Below are 19,318 nucleotides of genomic sequence, written 5' to 3'. Positions count from 1 at the left end.
TTTTGTTTTAGATTCCGTCTTTCACAGTTGAAGTGTACCTCTGATAAAAAAAAAAATACAGACCTCTACGTGCTTTGTAAGTGGGAAAACCTGCAAAATCGGCAGTGTATCAAATACTTGTTCTCCCCACTGTATATATATATATATATATATATATATATATATATATATATATATATATATATATATATATATATATATATATATATATATATATATATATATATATATCCATATATATGCCTCAACCCTACTCTATCGACAAGGCACTCGTCCCTGCCTCCACACCACCTTCAAAGCTCCTCTGTAAATATCGCCTAATCCAACCACATCTCTTAAACACACCTTCGACAGGAAACCACTCGATTGTTGGGCCGATCCACTCCATGCCTTCTTCAAAAAATCCTTTCCAATCAATTGTTCTGTTTTCTAAACACTTCAGTTTACACAAGCCAACATAAAAAGTATGAAGCACACAAAAAGAAAGATTTACTTTGCATCATCCTCTGTGGATTCAGCCGATGCATTTTTGCAGGAAACAGAGTCAGTGTTGTAGAAGAACCTCTTGCATTCTTCCCCTCCGGTAACCTGAAAAGAACAACAGTTTCAGCGGGTTCTTTCTTCAGAAAAGGGACAAACGATGCAGATTGCAGGCTGCTGCTTATTCAAGTCACGTTTCCACCTCAAGGTGTCAAATATTAATCCAAACTGAGCAGTGTTTAAGCTCAAATATGATCGAGTTAATCATCATAGGATAAGGGCTGGCAGGATGGTCGAGAGGTACACACACTCGCCTCGAAGCTGTTTAGCCTGGGTTTAAATCTTGACCTAGCTATTAACAGTCACCGCGGTGTTTCACAGGCAAGGGGATTCATCAATGTGTGTGCAGTCCCTGGGATGGACGTTAAATGTGCGTCTCATCTGCCGGCATTAGTCGGGGACGTTAAAGGTCCCACGGTGTCCCTCACAAAGAGTAGGCGTGTATTCGTCGACACCCTGCACAAATTACAAATCCCTGCTTAAAGCAGCAGGGGGCACTGCATCAGAGGCACAGCCACCGCTCCCAGCAATTATGCAAACCAGCAGGCACAGGCTGCACAAAAGTGAATGAATCATAGAATATACAGTAACAAAGATGATTTAGATTTCAAGGAACATTAAATGAAGCAAAAGGTAACTTAATGTCCATTCGTCCTATGCAACTGTGCCAACGCCGCGTTTGCAAAAGAACATTTGCACATTCGGAAAAGCACATTTGGCCTTTTAATAATCTTCTGTGGATGTTTTTTTTTTTTTCCCTGTAATTTGTTTTTACACTTATCCTACTGAAGGTCATGTGACATGATTCTATTAATAATGCATAACATTTTAGAGCCCACCTGCCTGCCCAATCCAAAGCCTTACCTGGACTGCAGCCTCCCACCCTAACCGTAACCTTACTTTAACATCTGGAAACAATTTGATGAGTTAGAGGCAGGACTCTCCACCATCCCTTGCAATGTGTATCCCCCGATACTTCAGATCTTGTGGTCATTATTATTGGGCCTGTACATGGCATTCCACCATACCATAGACCCTACCATCAGACTTGGCAATGTTGACCTGGATGTGTGGTTCCGCACAACCCGTTTCAACATTTAAAGGCTCAAGAGTACCTGCTCATTTCCCCATGCAATCGAAGGAAAAAACGGGATTAAGCAATTGGTTCATGTCTGTCCATCCGTCTGTCTGTCTGTCTGTCTGTCTGTCTGTCTGTCTGTCTGTCTGTCTGTCTGTCTGTCTGTCTGTCTGTCTGTCTGTCTGTCTGTCTGTCTGTCTGTCTGTCTGTCTGTCTGTCTGTCTGTCTGTTTTTGATCGAGGAACAACTTACTTAAATCAAATGCTATATTTTGAACACGAATTGGAACATGAATCGGAAGACGAGTGTGTCGTTTTACCGCACCTTGGCTCAGAACTTGTCCCGATCGTACATGCACAGAGAGGAGTTAGATCATATTTTTACTCTGTCTGTCTGCCTGGCAGTCAACCAAAACTGAAACTCATCCCAAACAGGAAACTGACTGTTTTTAAGAATGTCATGATGGACACGTACGACGGGCACGAAGAACTAATGTAATGTGTTCGACATGGTGATGTAATGGACACTGCGGAAAATGGGGGTAAAAACTGCAATTAATCTATTTATATGGCTTTTCCAATCGAAATTTTATTTAAATTGAATTATATACTTGAACCTCCAGCATTTCTCTTACTCTACGATTATATTGTTGTGCAGTGCACAAAATTATCACAGGAAGTTAATTTTGTAGCTACCGCACCCAGAATTGTGAAATCAGCACCTGTCACTTGACCACTGCCGAAATTTTCTGCTTGGTTGACGCAAGTGCCATCATAATGGGTTGAGAAAATGACCTATCTCAGTTTACAAAAATCGGTTTATTCAGTTATAGAAGCTGTTCATTTTGACAATTTGTGATGCAACGAGAGAGAGTTTTGAAGCCGTTGTAAACCCGTCGTTAGCACACACACGCCGAGAAAAATCCAGCAGTTGAGTTCAGTTGTGACACGTCATATTGTGCCGCATCATGTGTCGCAGTTGACATAAGGCCGTCCTTTGGAAGGTAGATCAATTTAAGGGAGAAGTTTACAAGCACCTACCAGGTGTAAATAAATAAATACGATGATACCTGTAGATGACTTATTAAGATAATGTGCACATGCGAACACGTTTTTCACATCGCATCTTGAGTGCTCCTCATTCCTGCCGAGTTACGTTAGGCTTGCAGACATGGGGCAGGTGAGACTTCCTCCTTGTATTCTAAATTCTCCAAATGAACCTGTGCCAATGCCACTCTCCGTATGGCCTAAACTCATCCCAAGCAAACAAACTCAGTATAATTGACTGTGTGCTGTGCTACTTTGATAGAAATGGGGCCCGATGGCATCCTAAGCAGTGTGTATGGACCTCACGAGATACGACCACCTGCAACCGAAGCCTCCTTGACGATGTTTTCAGTAGGTTCACCACCTGCGCATGCGTGAGGTCGTCCACGGATTGTCCATTGATACTCAGCAGCTGGTCACCAATCTATCAAAACGGAAATCAAAATAAACTTGGAATCTGTAATCATTTGCTGACATTGGTACCATGAGTACGTTTCTGATTTCATCTCAAGTTGGCTCAACCCCAAAACCCAAGGAAATGTGAAAGGTTTATCGACATTAAGGATGACCCACACTATCCCAGCACAACTACGATGTGCATACTTTTAAAGATATTCACACATACCAGACGAAGAGCAAATTATTTCCAGCGGAGGATAATAATGGCTAAAGATCATTACACGACACCCACCCACAATACATCACGTCGAGTGAATGAGGGTCGGCTACGAGAGTGGGATTGAAACACTATTTGAAAAATCTTGGCAGCATTCATAGCGACTCATTCCATTTGGATGAGTATTAGATGATTGAAAAAGCTGGAAAAAAAAAATGCAAGTGCTTTTGGTCGCCATGCCGCAAGATTAGCCTTGCCATGCTATATATTCTCTGTACAACAGCCAAAGCAGCTGATGCAGCCTTCATTAGCCGCACATTTTACAAGAGACCATTTGTCACCTTTTGTGGAGGAATTGGTTATCACTATTAAGACCGAACGTGCCTCTTCAATGCAGTAATTACCTTTTTAAAGGGTCAGCTGCAAATTAGTATTTTTATCATGCTCATTGGTGAGTGTGAAAGGCTGTTGTAGTTATTGGTACAACCAAACTATGATGTCATTTATTGTAGGAATCCCCCCAATTTTTTTTTTTTTAATGTGCCTAAAAATTCATCCATAGATCTGATAGGATATAAATTTATTCGAATGCAGTTTATGACTGCGAGTTGCATCATTTTCTGGGGGCACAGCTGTGCAGCTGATGCAATGCTTCCTGTTATCAGTGCACTGGTACTCATTTCGCTGACCTCGGAAGGATGGCAGACTGAGTCGACCCACCTGGTGCTAATTCAACGAGACGACAGGGGCTTGAATTCAAGACCCTAAGATCTTAAGTCAACCCCCTAACCGTTAAGCCAACACCAGGCTTATCTGACAGGATAGTGTGAAGGATGGTGATCTGACACTTACATTTGAGCCGACTAGTCTGGGTTCCATTTCTGACCTCACTGTAAACTTTCAGGGGTTGGCGATCCGCAGGTAGGGTGTTACATCACTCAGTGCGCCGTACTTAGGATGGACCTAAAGCTGGGTGACCCTTACCTGATGGACGTGACATATCCTATGGTATATTTTGACAAAGAGTATGCTGGCTTGGTTCGAAATTCCTGCACTGAAAGGGGACATTTGAGCTCAAGTTGTGAATAAGACTATAAAATGGGTACAACAGTGTCCTACTGAAAATAATACGGCTGGGATCTTTGCCGTTGTGGATTTAAAGTGCAGATCCTTTTCTTCCTCCTTCGCAATGCAGCTTGGCTGCCAGGTCGTTATTTTTTGGGGCCGTGACTATGCCGCTGATGCTGTGCCCCTATACCAGTAATGGTATTCATTTCGCCGACCTCGGAAGGATGACAGGCTGAGTCAACCCAACCTGGTGTTAATTCAGCAGCAAACGGGGCTCAAACTCAGGACCCTAAGAACCCAAGCCAGCCACCCTAACCACTAAGTCAACACCAGGCTAAGGCCAGATGAAAGCAGCAGTATGAAAAGTTTGGATTTTAAGATTCAGAAGTCAAGCTCGTCAAAGGAGGATTGCCATGTTGCAGTTCGATTGTCAGTAAAAACTCAGCTGGCTCATTAATGATGGTCAGTGTGAGGCAATCTGCCTGCTTCACCTGATCTGCTCTGCATTTGATGGTTGTCCACTCATTGTGGTTGACTTATTCCCTTTCCTTGTTACAGGAGGTCGTTCTTAATATTGGTATGATCCTAACATATCTATCTATCTCTGTCTCTCTTTCTCATTTTTTTTGGAGATGTTAAATTGGTTGTCTTGTCCAATTGGTGAATCAAAGCACTCCTGTAGCATCTATTGTAAGGGGAAGCATTTTATTAAATTTGCTTTGAGGGATCTTTTGGCAGCACTGCTGTTCCATCGGTAGCGTTTTCATGTCATTTCCAAGTTGCCTCGAAGGCATGAAGCAACTGCAGTGTGTTGTGAACTGGTATCATACCTTGACCAGACAAGACGAGGCACAGAGTCCCCCCCCATCCCCAGGTCATTAGTGAGCCAGCTGGGTTTTCATTTTACAATCTGACAATTCCCCGGAGATTAGCTCCTTTAGAAAAAAAGCTTAAAAACCAAATCATTTGTACTGCCACCTTCAGCTGGACCTGAGCTCTCAACCTTTCAGATGCCAGTCCAGTGCCATCACCACTCACCAACATTATCCCAAAATGGGATGCAGATGAAACACAACATTTGGATAAAGCAGAATCTTAGCGTTTGTCATGCCAGGAATGATAGAAACCCTGCTAATGATGCCCTTTCTTCTTCAACTGGCACATAATGAGTCTGTACAAAACAGGTTTAAAACTTTGCTGCACACAGTGTTGGAAGAATTGTCCTTGAACAATCCGCAATGAAAATGTTTAACAAAGCACACGTAACATCACTTAGTTGGACGAGACATTGCAAATCTGTTGTTTTGGGAGGAAAAAAAACAAATCCTCAAAACAATAAATTCACAGTGCTGAACAAATATAAGGCATGTCATGGACTTCTGCATTATACTTTCCACATGGTGACTTTCATTACATTCATAATGTATTGTAGGAATCCCAAAAATGTAAGCTTTTCTGCAGTCATTAGAAGTCATGGAGGGGCTTGCATAAATGTCACAATTAAGAGAGGACAAAAACTGCATCATGGTCAAATTAATGAAGGCCACAGTTCAGTGGGGGGGGGGGGGGGGACAAAAACTTGGCCCTCTCTGCTGCCCAACACGTGGTGGCAAGGATTCAAAATATAAAGGTCACCTTGCCTTAGCATAAAGAGTAATTTGCATCCATATTATTGCAATATATCAGCAAAAAGAAGAATTCAGTGAAGGAGTGTTTCTCCTGCAATTTCAAATGATACACTGTATTTTTATATTCTCTAACCTTCTCTCCATCTGAAAGTTGTTTCCTGATCACATACTCCTGCAAGTTTGGCTGTATCAAGTTTTCTTTCTTGCAGTTGTAACTGGTACAGTGTGTAACACACACACACACACACACACACACACACACACACACACACACACACACACACACACACACACACACACACACACACACACACACACACACACACACACACACACACAGTTTTGGGGCCCTGGGCAAAAAAGAGGCCCAAAGCAAAGAAAACTGTTGTTTTCACACCAAAACGTGGATTCTGTGTTGTTTTCACACCAAAACGAGGATTCTGTGTTGTTTTCACACCAAAACGAGAACTGTGTTGTTTTCACCCCAAAAACGAGAACACTGTGTTGTTTTCACACCAAAAACGAGGACTCTGTGTTGTTTTCACACCAAAAAACGAGGACTCTGTGTTGTTTTCACTCCAAAAACGAGAACTCTGTTGTTTTCACACCAAAAACGAGAACTCTGTGTTGTTTTCACCCCAAAAACGAGAACTCTGTGTTGTTTTCACACCAAAAACGAGAACTCTGTGTTGTTTTCACACCAAAAACGAGAACTCTGTGTTGTTTTCACACCAAAAACGAGAACTCTGTGTTGTTTTCACACCAAAAACGAGAACTCTGTGTTTTCACTCCAAAAACGAGAACTCTGTGTTGTTTTCACTCCAAAAACGAGAACTCTGTGTTGTTTTCACTCCAAAAACGAGAACTCTGTGTTGTTTTCACTCCAAAAACGAGAACTCTGTGTTGTTTTCACTCCAAAAACGAGAACTCTGTGTTGTTTTCACTCCAAAAGCGAGAACCCTGTGTTGTTTTCACTCCAAAACTGAGAACTCTGTGTTGTTTTCACTCCAAAAACGAGAACTCTGTGTTGTTTTCACTCCAAAAACGAGAACTCTGTGTTGTTTTCACTCCAAAAACGAGAACTCTGTGTTGTTTTCACACCAAAAACGAGGACTCTGTGTTGTTTTCACACCAAAAACGAGAACTCTGTGTTGTTTTCACACCAAAAACAAGGTCTCTGTGTTGTTTTCACTCCAAAAACGAGAACTCTGTGTTGTTTTCACACCAAAAACAAGGACTCTGTGTTGTTTTCACACCAAAAACGAGGGCTCTGTGTTGTTTTCACTCCAAAAACGAGAACTCTGTGTTGTTTTCACACCAAAAACAAGGTCTCTGTGTTGTTTTCACTCCAAAAACGAGAACTCTGTGTTGTTTTCACACCAAAAACAAGGACTCTGTGTTGTTTTCACACCAAAAACGAGGGCTCTGTGTTGTTTTCACACCAAAAACAAGGTCTCTGTGTTGTTTTCACTCCAAAAACGAGAACTCTGTGTTGTTTTCACACCAAAAACAAGGTCTCTGTGTTGTTTTCACTCCAAAAACGAGAACTCTGTGTTGTTTTCACACCAAAAACAAGGACTCTGTGTTGTTTTCACACCAAAAACGAGGGCTCTGTGTTGTTTTCACTCCAAAAACGAGAACTCTGTGTTGTTTTCACACCAAAAACAAGGTCTCTGTGTTGTTTTCACTCCAAAAACGAGAACTCTGTGTTGTTTTCACTCCAAAAACGAGGGCTCTGTGTTGTTTTCACTCCAAAAACGAGGGCTCTGTGTTGTTTTCACTCCAAAAACGAGAACTCTGTGTTGTTTTCCCCCAAAAAACGAGACCTCTGTGTTGTTTTCACTCCAAAAACGAGAACTCTGTGTTGTTTTCACTCCAAAAACGAGAACTCTGTGTTGTTTTCACCCCAAAAACGAGAACTCTGTGTTGTTTTCACACCAAAAACGAGAACTCTGTGTTGTTTTCACCCCAAAAACAAGGACTCTGTGTTGTTTTCACACCAAAAACGAGGACCGTTTTAATGTGCAAAAAATCCAGAGGAATTCCCATGTTTTATTGCCCTTTTCCCCCCTTGGGAAACAAAATGCCAAGTTAAGATGTTCCATTACCAATCAGCTTACTACCACTTGCCAAGCCAGCCGTTCCTTATCAACTGTTTTGTTGGAGTGCTTGCTTGAGTGCTTAAGCCGCATGTTCTCCATTGCTCGCACTCATGTCTGCCGAACACGAAGCTGTGCAGCCATAGTCTTCATTTCTTGTTTCTCCTTGAAATATCGGTTTATAGTTGTTGTTTTTTGTTGTTTTTTAAACAAAGCAACTCCTTTAGCCTCCTTTGCTTGCTTCACCCTTCTCTTTCAGCTCCCACTTAAACACCACCGATCCATTTATTTTACCTGCCTGTGAATTCTAACGGAAACGGCCATCTGACCAATGACGTTGCAAGTCATTTGCATATTGGAACATGAGTTTATAAAATGGGGTTTTTTGCCTACAGACTTGCAATTGTTCCATCTATTAATTTACATAAATTACGAACAAAAGTAGCGTTACATAATTTTTGAATGGCCACATGTTGGGGGTTAAACAATCCGTGACTGTGCGACGAATCAGCTCGTTCTGATAAAACTGTGGTGGAGGCTGACGTGGATAAGAGGTGTCGATTTAATATTTTAATAGCGCATTAAATGTGCGTTTCCCAATCACGTTGTTCATCTTTTAAGAGTGGCAGAAACATGCGTTTCCCGAATGGCCCGTTACTGGATTTTGTCGCAGGTTGTGACCACAGCACGGCAAATCGATTGCTTTATAATCATCGTCTTTATAATCATTGTATTATCAAGTATTATCTGGATTCGCACCTCCAAGGAGAGTCGACGGTCACGCAGCGCTCGAGTGCAGAGCAACCCACAACAGTATAAAGCCAAAACCAGCAATGAAACACCCGGAACGGAAACTCATTACTTAAAACATTACAAGAAAAGAAAAAACATCAAAAAAAAAGTAAAAACATAGCAGGATGAAGTCTTAAAAAACAACTAAACAATTGGTAGGAACGACACCACATTACGATGCCACAATATGACACCACAATCCTCATGGATTACCATCACAATGCAGTATCTTTTGACATTTTACTTTTGTTGTAGGGTTGTGATGGAACGACATCAAAACATGTCATGATTCTAAACCAGAAGAGGATTGTGGTGTCGTATTGTGGAATCGTAATGTGGTGTCATTCTTCATTCTTCTTCATTCTTATTCTTCATCACAATCACACAACAAAAGTAGAATGCCAAAAGATGTCATGATGGTAATCCACAAGAGGATTGTGGTGTCTTATTATGGCATCGTAATGTGGTGTCATTCCTACTTTGTTTGGTTGTTTTTTTTGAGATTTCATCCCAATGTTTTTACTTTTTTTTATAGATTTTTTTTTAGGTAATAAAATGCTTTACGTTTTATATATTTTGTTATTTTGGTATGCATTAAATCCATCTATGTTATTCAATTGTTTTAATACTTGTTTCAGTTGATTTGGGGGATGGGTTGGATATGTATCGCTTTTGGAATGGTACTGCCCATCTTCCCTCCTCCCATGATCCTGGCCTGGTTTGGTTGACTCCACATTTCCATTAAATTTATTTTCCAAAGAAAACGATTGATGTTTTATTGATTTTTAAATTTTGGGTTGCGTGCACTAGCCCAGAGACAAAGTAACTTCCTCGCATTGGAATCACCATCATGGCTTGAGCAGTTATTGAGTTAGGTCAACCTATAGTTTCCCATTGTTTTGAGAGGGAAAGAAGAAGAACAAATTGACAATTTCACGATCTCTCAATGTGTTACTTTAGCGATGTATTCTGGCATCATTGTAAATCTTGGTAGTTCAGAAAACGCTTCAGAATAAAAAGTAAGGCTTTTAAATGCTTATGAAGTCACTCTATAGTAGTTTATAAGCCTATCATTGTGTACATATTTGAATGGGCAGCCATTTTTCCCCGCATCGTCCCTCTTTATGGAGTACGACCGTACTCCATGATAGTGGTAGATCTGAAATAGAACATTTTAAGAGTAAATGTATTTTTCTCCGGGGCCATATTGACCTCAGCCCTGTCCCTGGGCATGGGCCATGCGGTTCCATGCGTTAATGCACCAGTGCATGCACGTGCACGCACGCACACAACAGATCTTTATAAGCCAATGCAGCAAGAAATTAAGCTATTCTTGCCTTGAGCTGCTGTGTGACGGCAGCGGGACCATCAGTCTGGATCATGGCTACGAACACGGGAATGTCCCCCAGGGGGCTTCCCTTTCCTCCTGCAATGCTGAGTCCCAGAGAGTTATTCTCATCCTGCAGAGGTATAGGGACTGATTAGCATCAATTATACAGCAGGATAAACAAAAATGTATTGCTCAGGTAGAATAAAATAGCCCACCTTGATAAGCTCCACTGTTCTCAATTTGCTCTGCACTTCCAAATCTGAATATTGGAACAGAGAGCTTTAATTGTTTCAAATTGGTTTGTGCAGCGTGAGTATGCATACGCAAGAGAAAGGACTGCTGAAAATGTACCTGATGGTCTTTCTGTTACACTCCCATCACTACACGAAGCAGGAGATGGACGAGGGTCTGAAGTAGAGACCACGCTGTTAAACGCAGGAGGAATGCTGTTGGCGCTTGTTCGACTTGCCTGTCATGTTAATGATTTAAGAGAGTTGTGGGGAGATGGTCAGTTGTACAAGATACAGAACTACACTGGAGTCAACACAGTTCACCAATACTTGTAGCATGTGCGACTTGTACATACTGTTTTACAAGAGTGAATTTGTTTTGGTTTGATGTGTCCCCTAAATGTACAATGATAGCAATTTCCCACACACTGCACTGCAATCTCAAGGTTTCCCCCCCACCATTAACCTTTCCTAATTCAACCCTCTTACTTCCAGTTTACCGTTTCCTCCCCTGCTCTTTTTCCTCCTTTCCTGTGCATTCACCCCCTTGCTCTTCGAGTCCAAAAATGGCCCCATCTCCAACACTGGGTTTACAATGGCCAAGACAGACCCACACTCAGAAGGGGCCCATAACAACCAAAATTTTTTTTGAAGTATACACATCATGATACATTTCAATAAAGTGTATACATTTAATCTATGCCACAGTTTGTTTTTTTTAAATAGTGGGGAGGTGTGGGGGAGAAGGGAGGGGGATGCAATAGGGAGGGGGGCACAAATCTGTTTGGCACCATGCCCACAAAAGGTTTATCTGGCCCTGTACACTGCCCCTCTGTCAGTTTGTTGCCTTTATACCTTCTGTCATGTCACTTTCCCATGAGCCTCATTCTTGTAAAAAATAAAAATAGGGGACAATTTATTTCATGTCATTACGTTTGCATGTCTTTATGTTATACCCAATTATCAGGGTTGTAAATATGGATTTGTAGAAGGATTACATGGAATTGCAAAAATCACATTTTTAAAGGTGACGACTTAGATCTACAAAGCAAGGCTCCAGCCTGACGCACTGACTGTCATGATAAAAGCACTACATCATCCCTTCTGCAAATGTTCCATAAAATTCACTCGGGAACGTGGTGGGGTATTGGCCCAGTGGTAAATCTTTCCCATTAAATTTGCACAAAATGAGATTCCATTATGGGTTGGCTTGGGTGGGTAAACCCTGGGCCCACTGAGACTCCAACTAAAGCACTGCCACAAGCTACTTCTTTGAGTAGAATTTGTCCTATGACGATCCCATAACATCCATTCCACACCTCTGATTAACATCAGTGCATTGTCGAGGATGGAGTCTACCCCACCCCTGCCAAAAGGAATTTTACTCTGCGAAATTCCCATGGAAAGGATTTAACAATGGCATAAAAACACAAAATTGTCATGGGAATTTTGTGGGTCATTTTCTTGAGAGATCGCACAGCCTGCACACACAAAGCCAACATGATTAACTTGCTTTGTTGTTGTAATGGATTTGTTGAGCAAGTCTGGTTACCTCTGCCACTGAAGGTGGATGGAGGTCATGTTTTCATCCCTGTCTGTTTGTCTGTCTGTCTGTCCATCTGACTGTGAGCAGGATCTCATCAAAAAGTTATGGATGGATTCGGACCAAAATTGGTGGACAGGTTGGGTGTGTCACAAGGATGAATCGATTTGATTATGGAGAACATCCAGATCCGGATGAGAGAATTTTAAAATTATTTAAAGTGATTCTTCACCATTGAGAGATGGGACCAAAAACTATATAAACTGTAGCATGATATTTCAAAAAAGTTAGGGACGGATTCGGAAAAAAACCTGGTGGATAGATTGGGTAGGTGGAACGAACAAGCCGAATAGATTTTAGTTAAAGTCCCACAAGTCAGATACAAAACGTAAATTGTTCAACCTGGTGGAGGTATGTGCTCTTCCGAGCGACGTTAGATATAAATGAAATCTGCTTTTGAAACCTGGTGGAACAAACTTTAATTCAGAAATGGCACACGTGGTCACCTTTGCTGACATAAGTCAAATAACTCGTTGCGGTTCCGCGAAGCCGGTGCTCCCGCGAGGCAATGACACACAACATGTAGTGGTCCCGAGATAGTTATTTCATTACATTAGTTTTAGATTGCCCTTCCCTATTGTCGAGTGGGTTTATGGGACAAAACATGTTGCAAGGGTTTTCAGGCAGGTCTTTATTCCGATTCTGTATTATTTTATTTTAGTTCACATACAACCCGTCACACATACATGCAGGCCACAGACTCAGCAACCGGAGCACCTCATCAGCATATGCTGCCAAAACCTTAATAAAACTTCGCAGCATTCTCCAACGGCACATCACCTCAGACTTGATCCCCAATGCTACAACATTTCTACAACCACTACAACGCCTTTATAAAAATCCCTTCATAAATCCAAGTTCGCTTACCTTCGCCATTAACCGCTACGATGCCTTACCCAGCTTACCATAACTCACCGCTACGACACTTCAACCACCACTCCATAACTCACTGTTACACCACTGCTACGAACCCCGCAACCACAGTCACCATCACGGATGCCCACCACTGCCCTTTGGAGGTGGCAGGGAATAATGGGCACCACATACCACTGCGGATGCTTATGCTTGGAACGTTCTGGCGTGTAGCTTGAAAGACAAGTGTGCAGTAGAATCCGTTCAACATCGCATGGACAGCCCTAGCACCCCACTCAATTACATCCCCCATTTGGTGTCCAGTGCATATGTTCTTGGCCAGAGAATGCCAAAAATACCCTTACCCCATGTAAATAGTGGAAATAAGTCACGTGGCGTGGCGCAGAAGTGAATGAGGCCATTTATGGTGCCAAGTCCTCGCATGGGTGGGACCAACAGTTGGGGAAGCTCCCATGAACCAATGTGGCCATTCGGAAACTCCTACCATCCATCCTGATCCTCCCTTAGGCTTCTCCCTTGCCAAATGACAATAAAACACCCTGCGAGAGGGAGGGAGGACAGACAAGCTTTTGCTTTTGGCATGGTCGGCAGTATGGGACGGAAGGCAGAGCTGAACAGGCAGACGGAGCTCGTGGAACGGAGCAGGTGGAGCGGAGCACTGGGTGAGTGAGTGATTCAGGCACCATGCTGAGCGCATTCATTCGGGGCCAAGCTGAAACAAGTTTACGTGTACGAACTTCCTCACACATCATTAGGACTATCTTCTCACATGTTCTGTCTCTTGTTTTCCATCTCGTCTGCTGATGATGCAAAACAGAAATCGGCGAGGGCAAGTCCGAAACAACCACTCTTTTCAGAGCGGCCTCAGAGATGAGCAACTCCTTCCATTTTCTTTTCTGCACTTTACCCACATTCCACCTACATCTCGTCGCACCTCCTCTGACCACACACCTCCTCCGACCATGCACCATGAGACATCTTCAGTTTTCCTCACCTCCTAAGCTACTGGGAAGCGTGGGCCCATCATGCCAGGTACAAAAGAGGTCTCAAACACCTAATCTTTCCTCTTTAACTTTCTTCAGGGTATGTTTCTGATGGCACCTGTTTTGTATAGTACAAGTTAAGATTGCAGAAGTTCTATATAACGGGGTAAATTCTGCACTGTCTCTTGTTTCTTTTGTAAATACTTGCATTTCCCTTGCTTCACTTGTTATAAATGTACCTAGCTAGTCACGTCTTTTCCTAAATGGTCCAACATAGTCCACACGTCGTGAAGCCGGGAATTTCTACCCCATGTGATTTGCTCTTGATTAGCTGGCGCGTACTCGCAGCTCCGCGAGGCTGCACCTGATCCGGTAAGTTAACTAGAGTACGCAGAGGGCACAAGAACCCCCTTGGTGCGGCTATCCACACGGTACGAATCACGTGAGGTAGGGTAACCCTGCCGGATTGGCAATACTAATCGACACTTGTCGTTGCTTCACAACCCGCCGGAGCACGAGGATATTCGTGCCCAGTGACCTCAGGACCAGGTGTTCGGGCGGAGCTCGAGTGCTTCCCCTCATGGTGAACTCGAACCCCGGATCCATAACGGACTCATAACTAGTTCACACTGCAAAGCATCAATTCTGATGTGCATCACCTCTTTGCTGCATTCCGAGCCATGAGCAAAGCAGATTATTTCTTTTCTTCTGCAGGCTGCTGTGGACGACATTTTGTACCAGTTTGTGTGCATGACAAGCGCAACGTCATCTGATGCGCCCACAAAATGGTGAATGGTAATCTTCCCATGATTTCCGTTTTCATGCTGTTAACAGTGTGGAGGACAGCTTCAAAGGAGCAACACTTCAATATGAAGAAACGATGTTGAAAAGTGCAGGGAACAAGTTTGAAGTGGCAACAACAATGGCTGAAGCAGCACTGCTTCCAGTGGACTATCCATTGATTTGAGGATGATGATATTGCCTGTGTGTGATTTTTTTTTGTCATGGAGAAACCGTTGTACACGAGCTTCCACACGATACTTCACAGAACGGGATGTTGAGATTAAGCATCTTCTTCCATCTGTTCCACCCTTGATCTTGTAAATCCATAACTCGGTGCTGATTCGGGTTATTATAATGGCGGCCTCTACTCACCATGTTGCAACGCAGTCAAAGGATATAAAGATATATATATATATATATATATATATATATATATATATATATATATATATATATATATATATATATATATATATATATATATATATATATATATATATATATATATATATATATATATATACACACACACATGTACATCTTCAGCAGCAATGGCTGTGAGCATGGTGACAGAGGGTTAGGGATGTGATTAATCTTGGTTATAAGCACAATCAGATTGCTCATCTGAACAAGCTGTGAAAACGCTGTGGGACACTCGCTTGTCTGACTGAAGGTGCGGTTTACTTGTGGAAGGTGGGAATTAGGCAGAGAAGGTAGTGCTTTAGCTGTTCTGAGAATGGAATGCTTAGCGGTGAGACGGTGCTTTTATAAACTTGGTGTCAGCCTGTACCTGGCTGTCTGATTTTCCAAACTTAGCAGCTGTGTGGACACACACAATGATACAGGTTACTGGAAAGTGCAATTTCTGATGCTTGAGAAGCGGTGCAGCCATGAAACAGGTTTGATCGGTATTTTTTTTTTCATTTCATAGTTTTCTTGAAATCTCTTCCTGGGCCAACTGCATATTCGGGTGGCGTTTGTCTCCGAACGTGTCCAGGCGGTGTTTATGTCTAGATGGGAATTAGTCTCCAGACGTGTCCGGGCGGTGCTTGTCTGCAGATACGTCTGGGCGGTGCTTGTCTGCAGACACGTCTGGGTGGTGCTTGTCTGCAGACACGTCTGGGTGGTGCTTGTCTGCAGACACGTCTGGGCGGTGCTTGTCTGCAGACACGTCTGGATGGTGCTTGTCTGCAGACACATCTGGGTGGTGCTGGTCTCTGGACACATCAGCTCCAGCGCACGTCTGCCTTCCGTTCCTCTCACCTCTTGCTGTCTTCCCTTCCCCCACCCCTCCTCTCTTTCCCCTCTCTCCCCCCCCCCCCTCAGTATTCCCATCAGTAAAGCGATGGGTGGTATTTGCTAATATTAAATACACAACGTTGGGGTTTGGAGGTTAATTTAATGGGGGGTGGGAAACAGAGTGAGAAAAAAGAGGACAATTAGGGTGAAAATGAAAGCAAGAACAAAGGGCCAGGGAAGAGTAAAAAGATCTTTGTAAGGAGGATGGGGTGTGGGAGTGGGTGTATAGAAGAATCAGAGTTTTCCACCCTTGCGTATGGAACATATAAAAACATATCTGTAGTGCTTAGAACATTTGAGAGCTAATTGCCTCAACAAAGATTATTTTTAAATATCTTGGAGGAGCTCTACGGTGCCACTTGTATGACAATCACTTGTTCAATGCAGGAGAGAGAAATTTATAAGTCACTGTAAAATGGATTGCGGTGAAAAGGCGGATGTGAAGGATATTGAGATTACCTGGCTGTTACGAGAGGTCCGTTGCGATGACGACGGCGAACCAATTTTGATCCGTCCAATCTCAAGTCTCACCAAACCCTGAGCACACTTCATACAGCAAAGCGACATTGTTTCCGCGCTCAGAGTGCTTTCCAAACGACAGTTATTGCTGAACAAATTGCTAAACAGATGTCTTTACACAAATACAGAGGTTCTCCATGAGCAGGCATAATCTTTATGCCGAACAACACTGACATAACACCCAACAGGCACGATCATCAGCAATGGAAAATTATTACAGAGGGTATATTACACTTCCCATTGCAATTCCGGTCACCGTGGGAGAGTGTGGTGCGTTATGCAAGTGATATTCACATTGCATAAACATAGCTCGTTGAGGAAAGAAAACATCTTCCCACGATGAGAAACCCTACAAGATCACTTGGTGGGCGTGCGGGAAGGGAAGATAAAGGCTCGTGGCAAATAACGGTAAACAGCGACAAGGGAGACGAGGGCAGGGAGTCATACCTTGAGGATAGCAGCCACCGTCTCTTGCGTCGCAGTCCTTAAGTCCTCGCCATCCACTGCAAGGATTTGATCTCCGTGCATCAATCTTCCGTCTAAGTCGGCCACGCCGCCTCTCATTACCTCTGCGATGAAAATGCCAGGGGCATTTCTGTGCGACAGAGGGAACGGACAATTCGGCTATAAATTCTCTGATTATTGTAAGGGTTACAATTCCTTGATGAGGGATGCATCTTGAGCAATCCTAGGGTCAACAGCATTAAAGCCTTTCCTCCAAGTATCACATTCAAGAATAAACGTACAAGAAAGGGTCTCAGTTTCTGTACAAGATCTTCAAAAACCAGGCATATAGATCTGCAACACCTTTCTCTTTTGAGTGACGTTTCATGTCCGGCTGTGACCGATTGTTCGACTGTAAGAACAATGGTCGGTCAAGGTTGACCTGCACATTTTATTCAAGATATTTGTAAAAGCATTACATTGCTAAACTTGTGTAGTGTGGTCATGGCAAGAGCTGGCAACTCCTGCATGAAGGCAATGTCACAGCTCAGCAAAGGATTCTGGTTGTTTCTAAGATTGTGGGAACAGGATATCAAGTCCTGGGAGCAGCATTCTAGTGAATGAAAATGTGAAACGAGCATAAATTTACAGATCAGCTACACAGTTTGAAGGCACATGACACACACACACACACACACACACACACACACACACACACACACACACACACACACACACACACACACACACACACACACACACACACACACACACACACACACACACACACACACACACACACACACACACACACACACACTAATCGATGATGAACATGCTTGGAAGCAATTTAATTTTGTTGACACTCCTGCGAACAAGACTGGTGGTGAACGGCATCAATGTGCCCGATACCACAGTAGACGTACACCTTGTTGATACAGTGTTGGAATTATGAAAGCTTTCATCAAGTCATTAATAAACGCTTGCAATTTAACAAGCAAGTGCCAGGTGGGTTCCAAACGAACTCTCGTGTGCACTTCATCTGGCCAGTGTGAGAGTATGTTCAAGGTTATTAGAGGGGGGTGAGATTAACTTTAAATTTTTTTGGATCCATGACCGAGGCTCATGGAAAAGCAAGAGCAGAAAGGAATGGAATAAATGGAAAGGGGGGAAACACCAACAGCAGAGAAGAAATGAGAGTGAGATCAAGGGGAGGGGGAGAAGGACATGTGGGGCTGAACAAGCTGCACACAAGCTGAATGAAACACAGGAAGAAGAGGAAGGGGAAAGCGGGAATGAAACAGAAAAGGAACAAAGCAACCGACAACTAACAAATGAAAAGAGGTGAGAGGTGGAATAAAACAATCACAATAACCTGGAAAAGCGGAGTGCTTGGGAATAGGGTAATTTGGGATACAAGAGATCACGAGTATGGATGGGGGACAGCATGAGAACGGAAAAATACATAGATTGAGTGAGCACTCAGTAAGATGAACAATTGATTAATAAAAAGAATATATATATATATATATATATATATATATATATATATATATATATATATATATATATATATATATATATATATATATATATATATATATATATATATATATATATATATATATATATATATATATATATGGCAGCACAGATGAATTCGGAACGATTACTGAGATTTTTGGAAGCAGATCTCTCGGAGGACCGAGAGAAGCGACCATGACCAGTAAAACGAAAATGGAAGTCCAATTTGAACAATATTATGGCATGTGATGAGACATGGATCCATAACTTCACTACCTAGTCCAAGCAATCAAGCATGCAGTGGCAGCATTCCACGTCTCAACTACAAAAAAAAAAAGGATTCAAGATACAACTGTTTGCTGCAAAAATACGTGACAATGGTCATTGTTTTTAGACGTCCAGGGGTGAAGCTCGTGTTACTTTTCTTGTTTACATGAAGCCATCAATGCAAAGTATGAAGAGCGACCCATTAAGCGGTGATGTTGAAGAAGCAAAAGGTAACCAAAAGCCAGGTATGCTGTCAAACTTGTGACATCATTGGGACCAAAATGATAACTTTATGTGGAGATAGGAAGACTCATGCTTTACCTCCCTACTCTCTTCTTCACTCTGCTCCCATCCCCCCCCCCACCCCACGATAATGGAAATAGATCACCGTGTGATTTTCATTTATTTTGAAACAATGAGGATCTGTGTGGCAAGAGCTTTCACATTGATAAAGACGCAAAAGCAGATATTCTGAAATGGTTGCGGATCCATCCATATGATTTCTGTTCTTCCTAAATTTAAGGTAACGCACAAATGGGACAAATGGATCCATGCGGGAGGGGAAAAAAAAAACCTTGAAAAAAAAAAACAAACAC

The 19,318-nt window shown here is 42.5% G+C and overlaps 1 protein-coding gene across 15 annotated transcripts in view; it reads right to left on the bottom strand.

Moving 5' to 3' along the window:
- PATJ (PATJ crumbs cell polarity complex component) overlaps positions 1-19,318 on the bottom strand; it is a 222,761-nt gene that overhangs the window by 48,046 nt on the left and 155,397 nt on the right. For 12 of the 15 annotated variants that reach the window (XR_015059284.1, XM_085885456.1, XM_085885451.1 and 9 more), the window contains 7 exons: positions 16,935-17,082; positions 16,428-16,514; positions 10,549-10,666; positions 10,413-10,456; positions 10,205-10,327; positions 2,966-3,088; positions 494-588 (listed from right to left, as the gene is read on the bottom strand). Coding sequence is in view for 14 of the 15 variants with exons in the window: in XM_085885456.1 (XP_085741582.1) it covers positions 494-588; positions 2,966-3,088; positions 10,205-10,327; positions 10,413-10,456; positions 10,549-10,666; positions 16,428-16,514; positions 16,935-17,082 (738 nt within the window). In the remaining variant the exon portion in view is untranslated. The remainder of the gene's footprint in view (positions 1-493; positions 589-2,965; positions 3,089-10,204; positions 10,328-10,412; positions 10,457-10,548; positions 10,667-16,427; positions 16,515-16,934; positions 17,083-19,318) is intronic. The other 3 variants (XM_085885452.1, XM_085885453.1, XM_085885454.1) reach the window with 3 other exon arrangements.

The sequence above is a fragment of the Eptatretus burgeri genome, chromosome 6, assembly GCF_056783735.1.
Source record: "Eptatretus burgeri isolate ZD-2024b chromosome 6, Ebu_testis_v1, whole genome shotgun sequence".
Lineage (NCBI taxonomy): Eukaryota > Metazoa > Chordata > Myxini > Myxiniformes > Myxinidae > Eptatretus > Eptatretus burgeri.
This window is presented reverse-complemented; position numbering and strand designations above follow the sequence as displayed.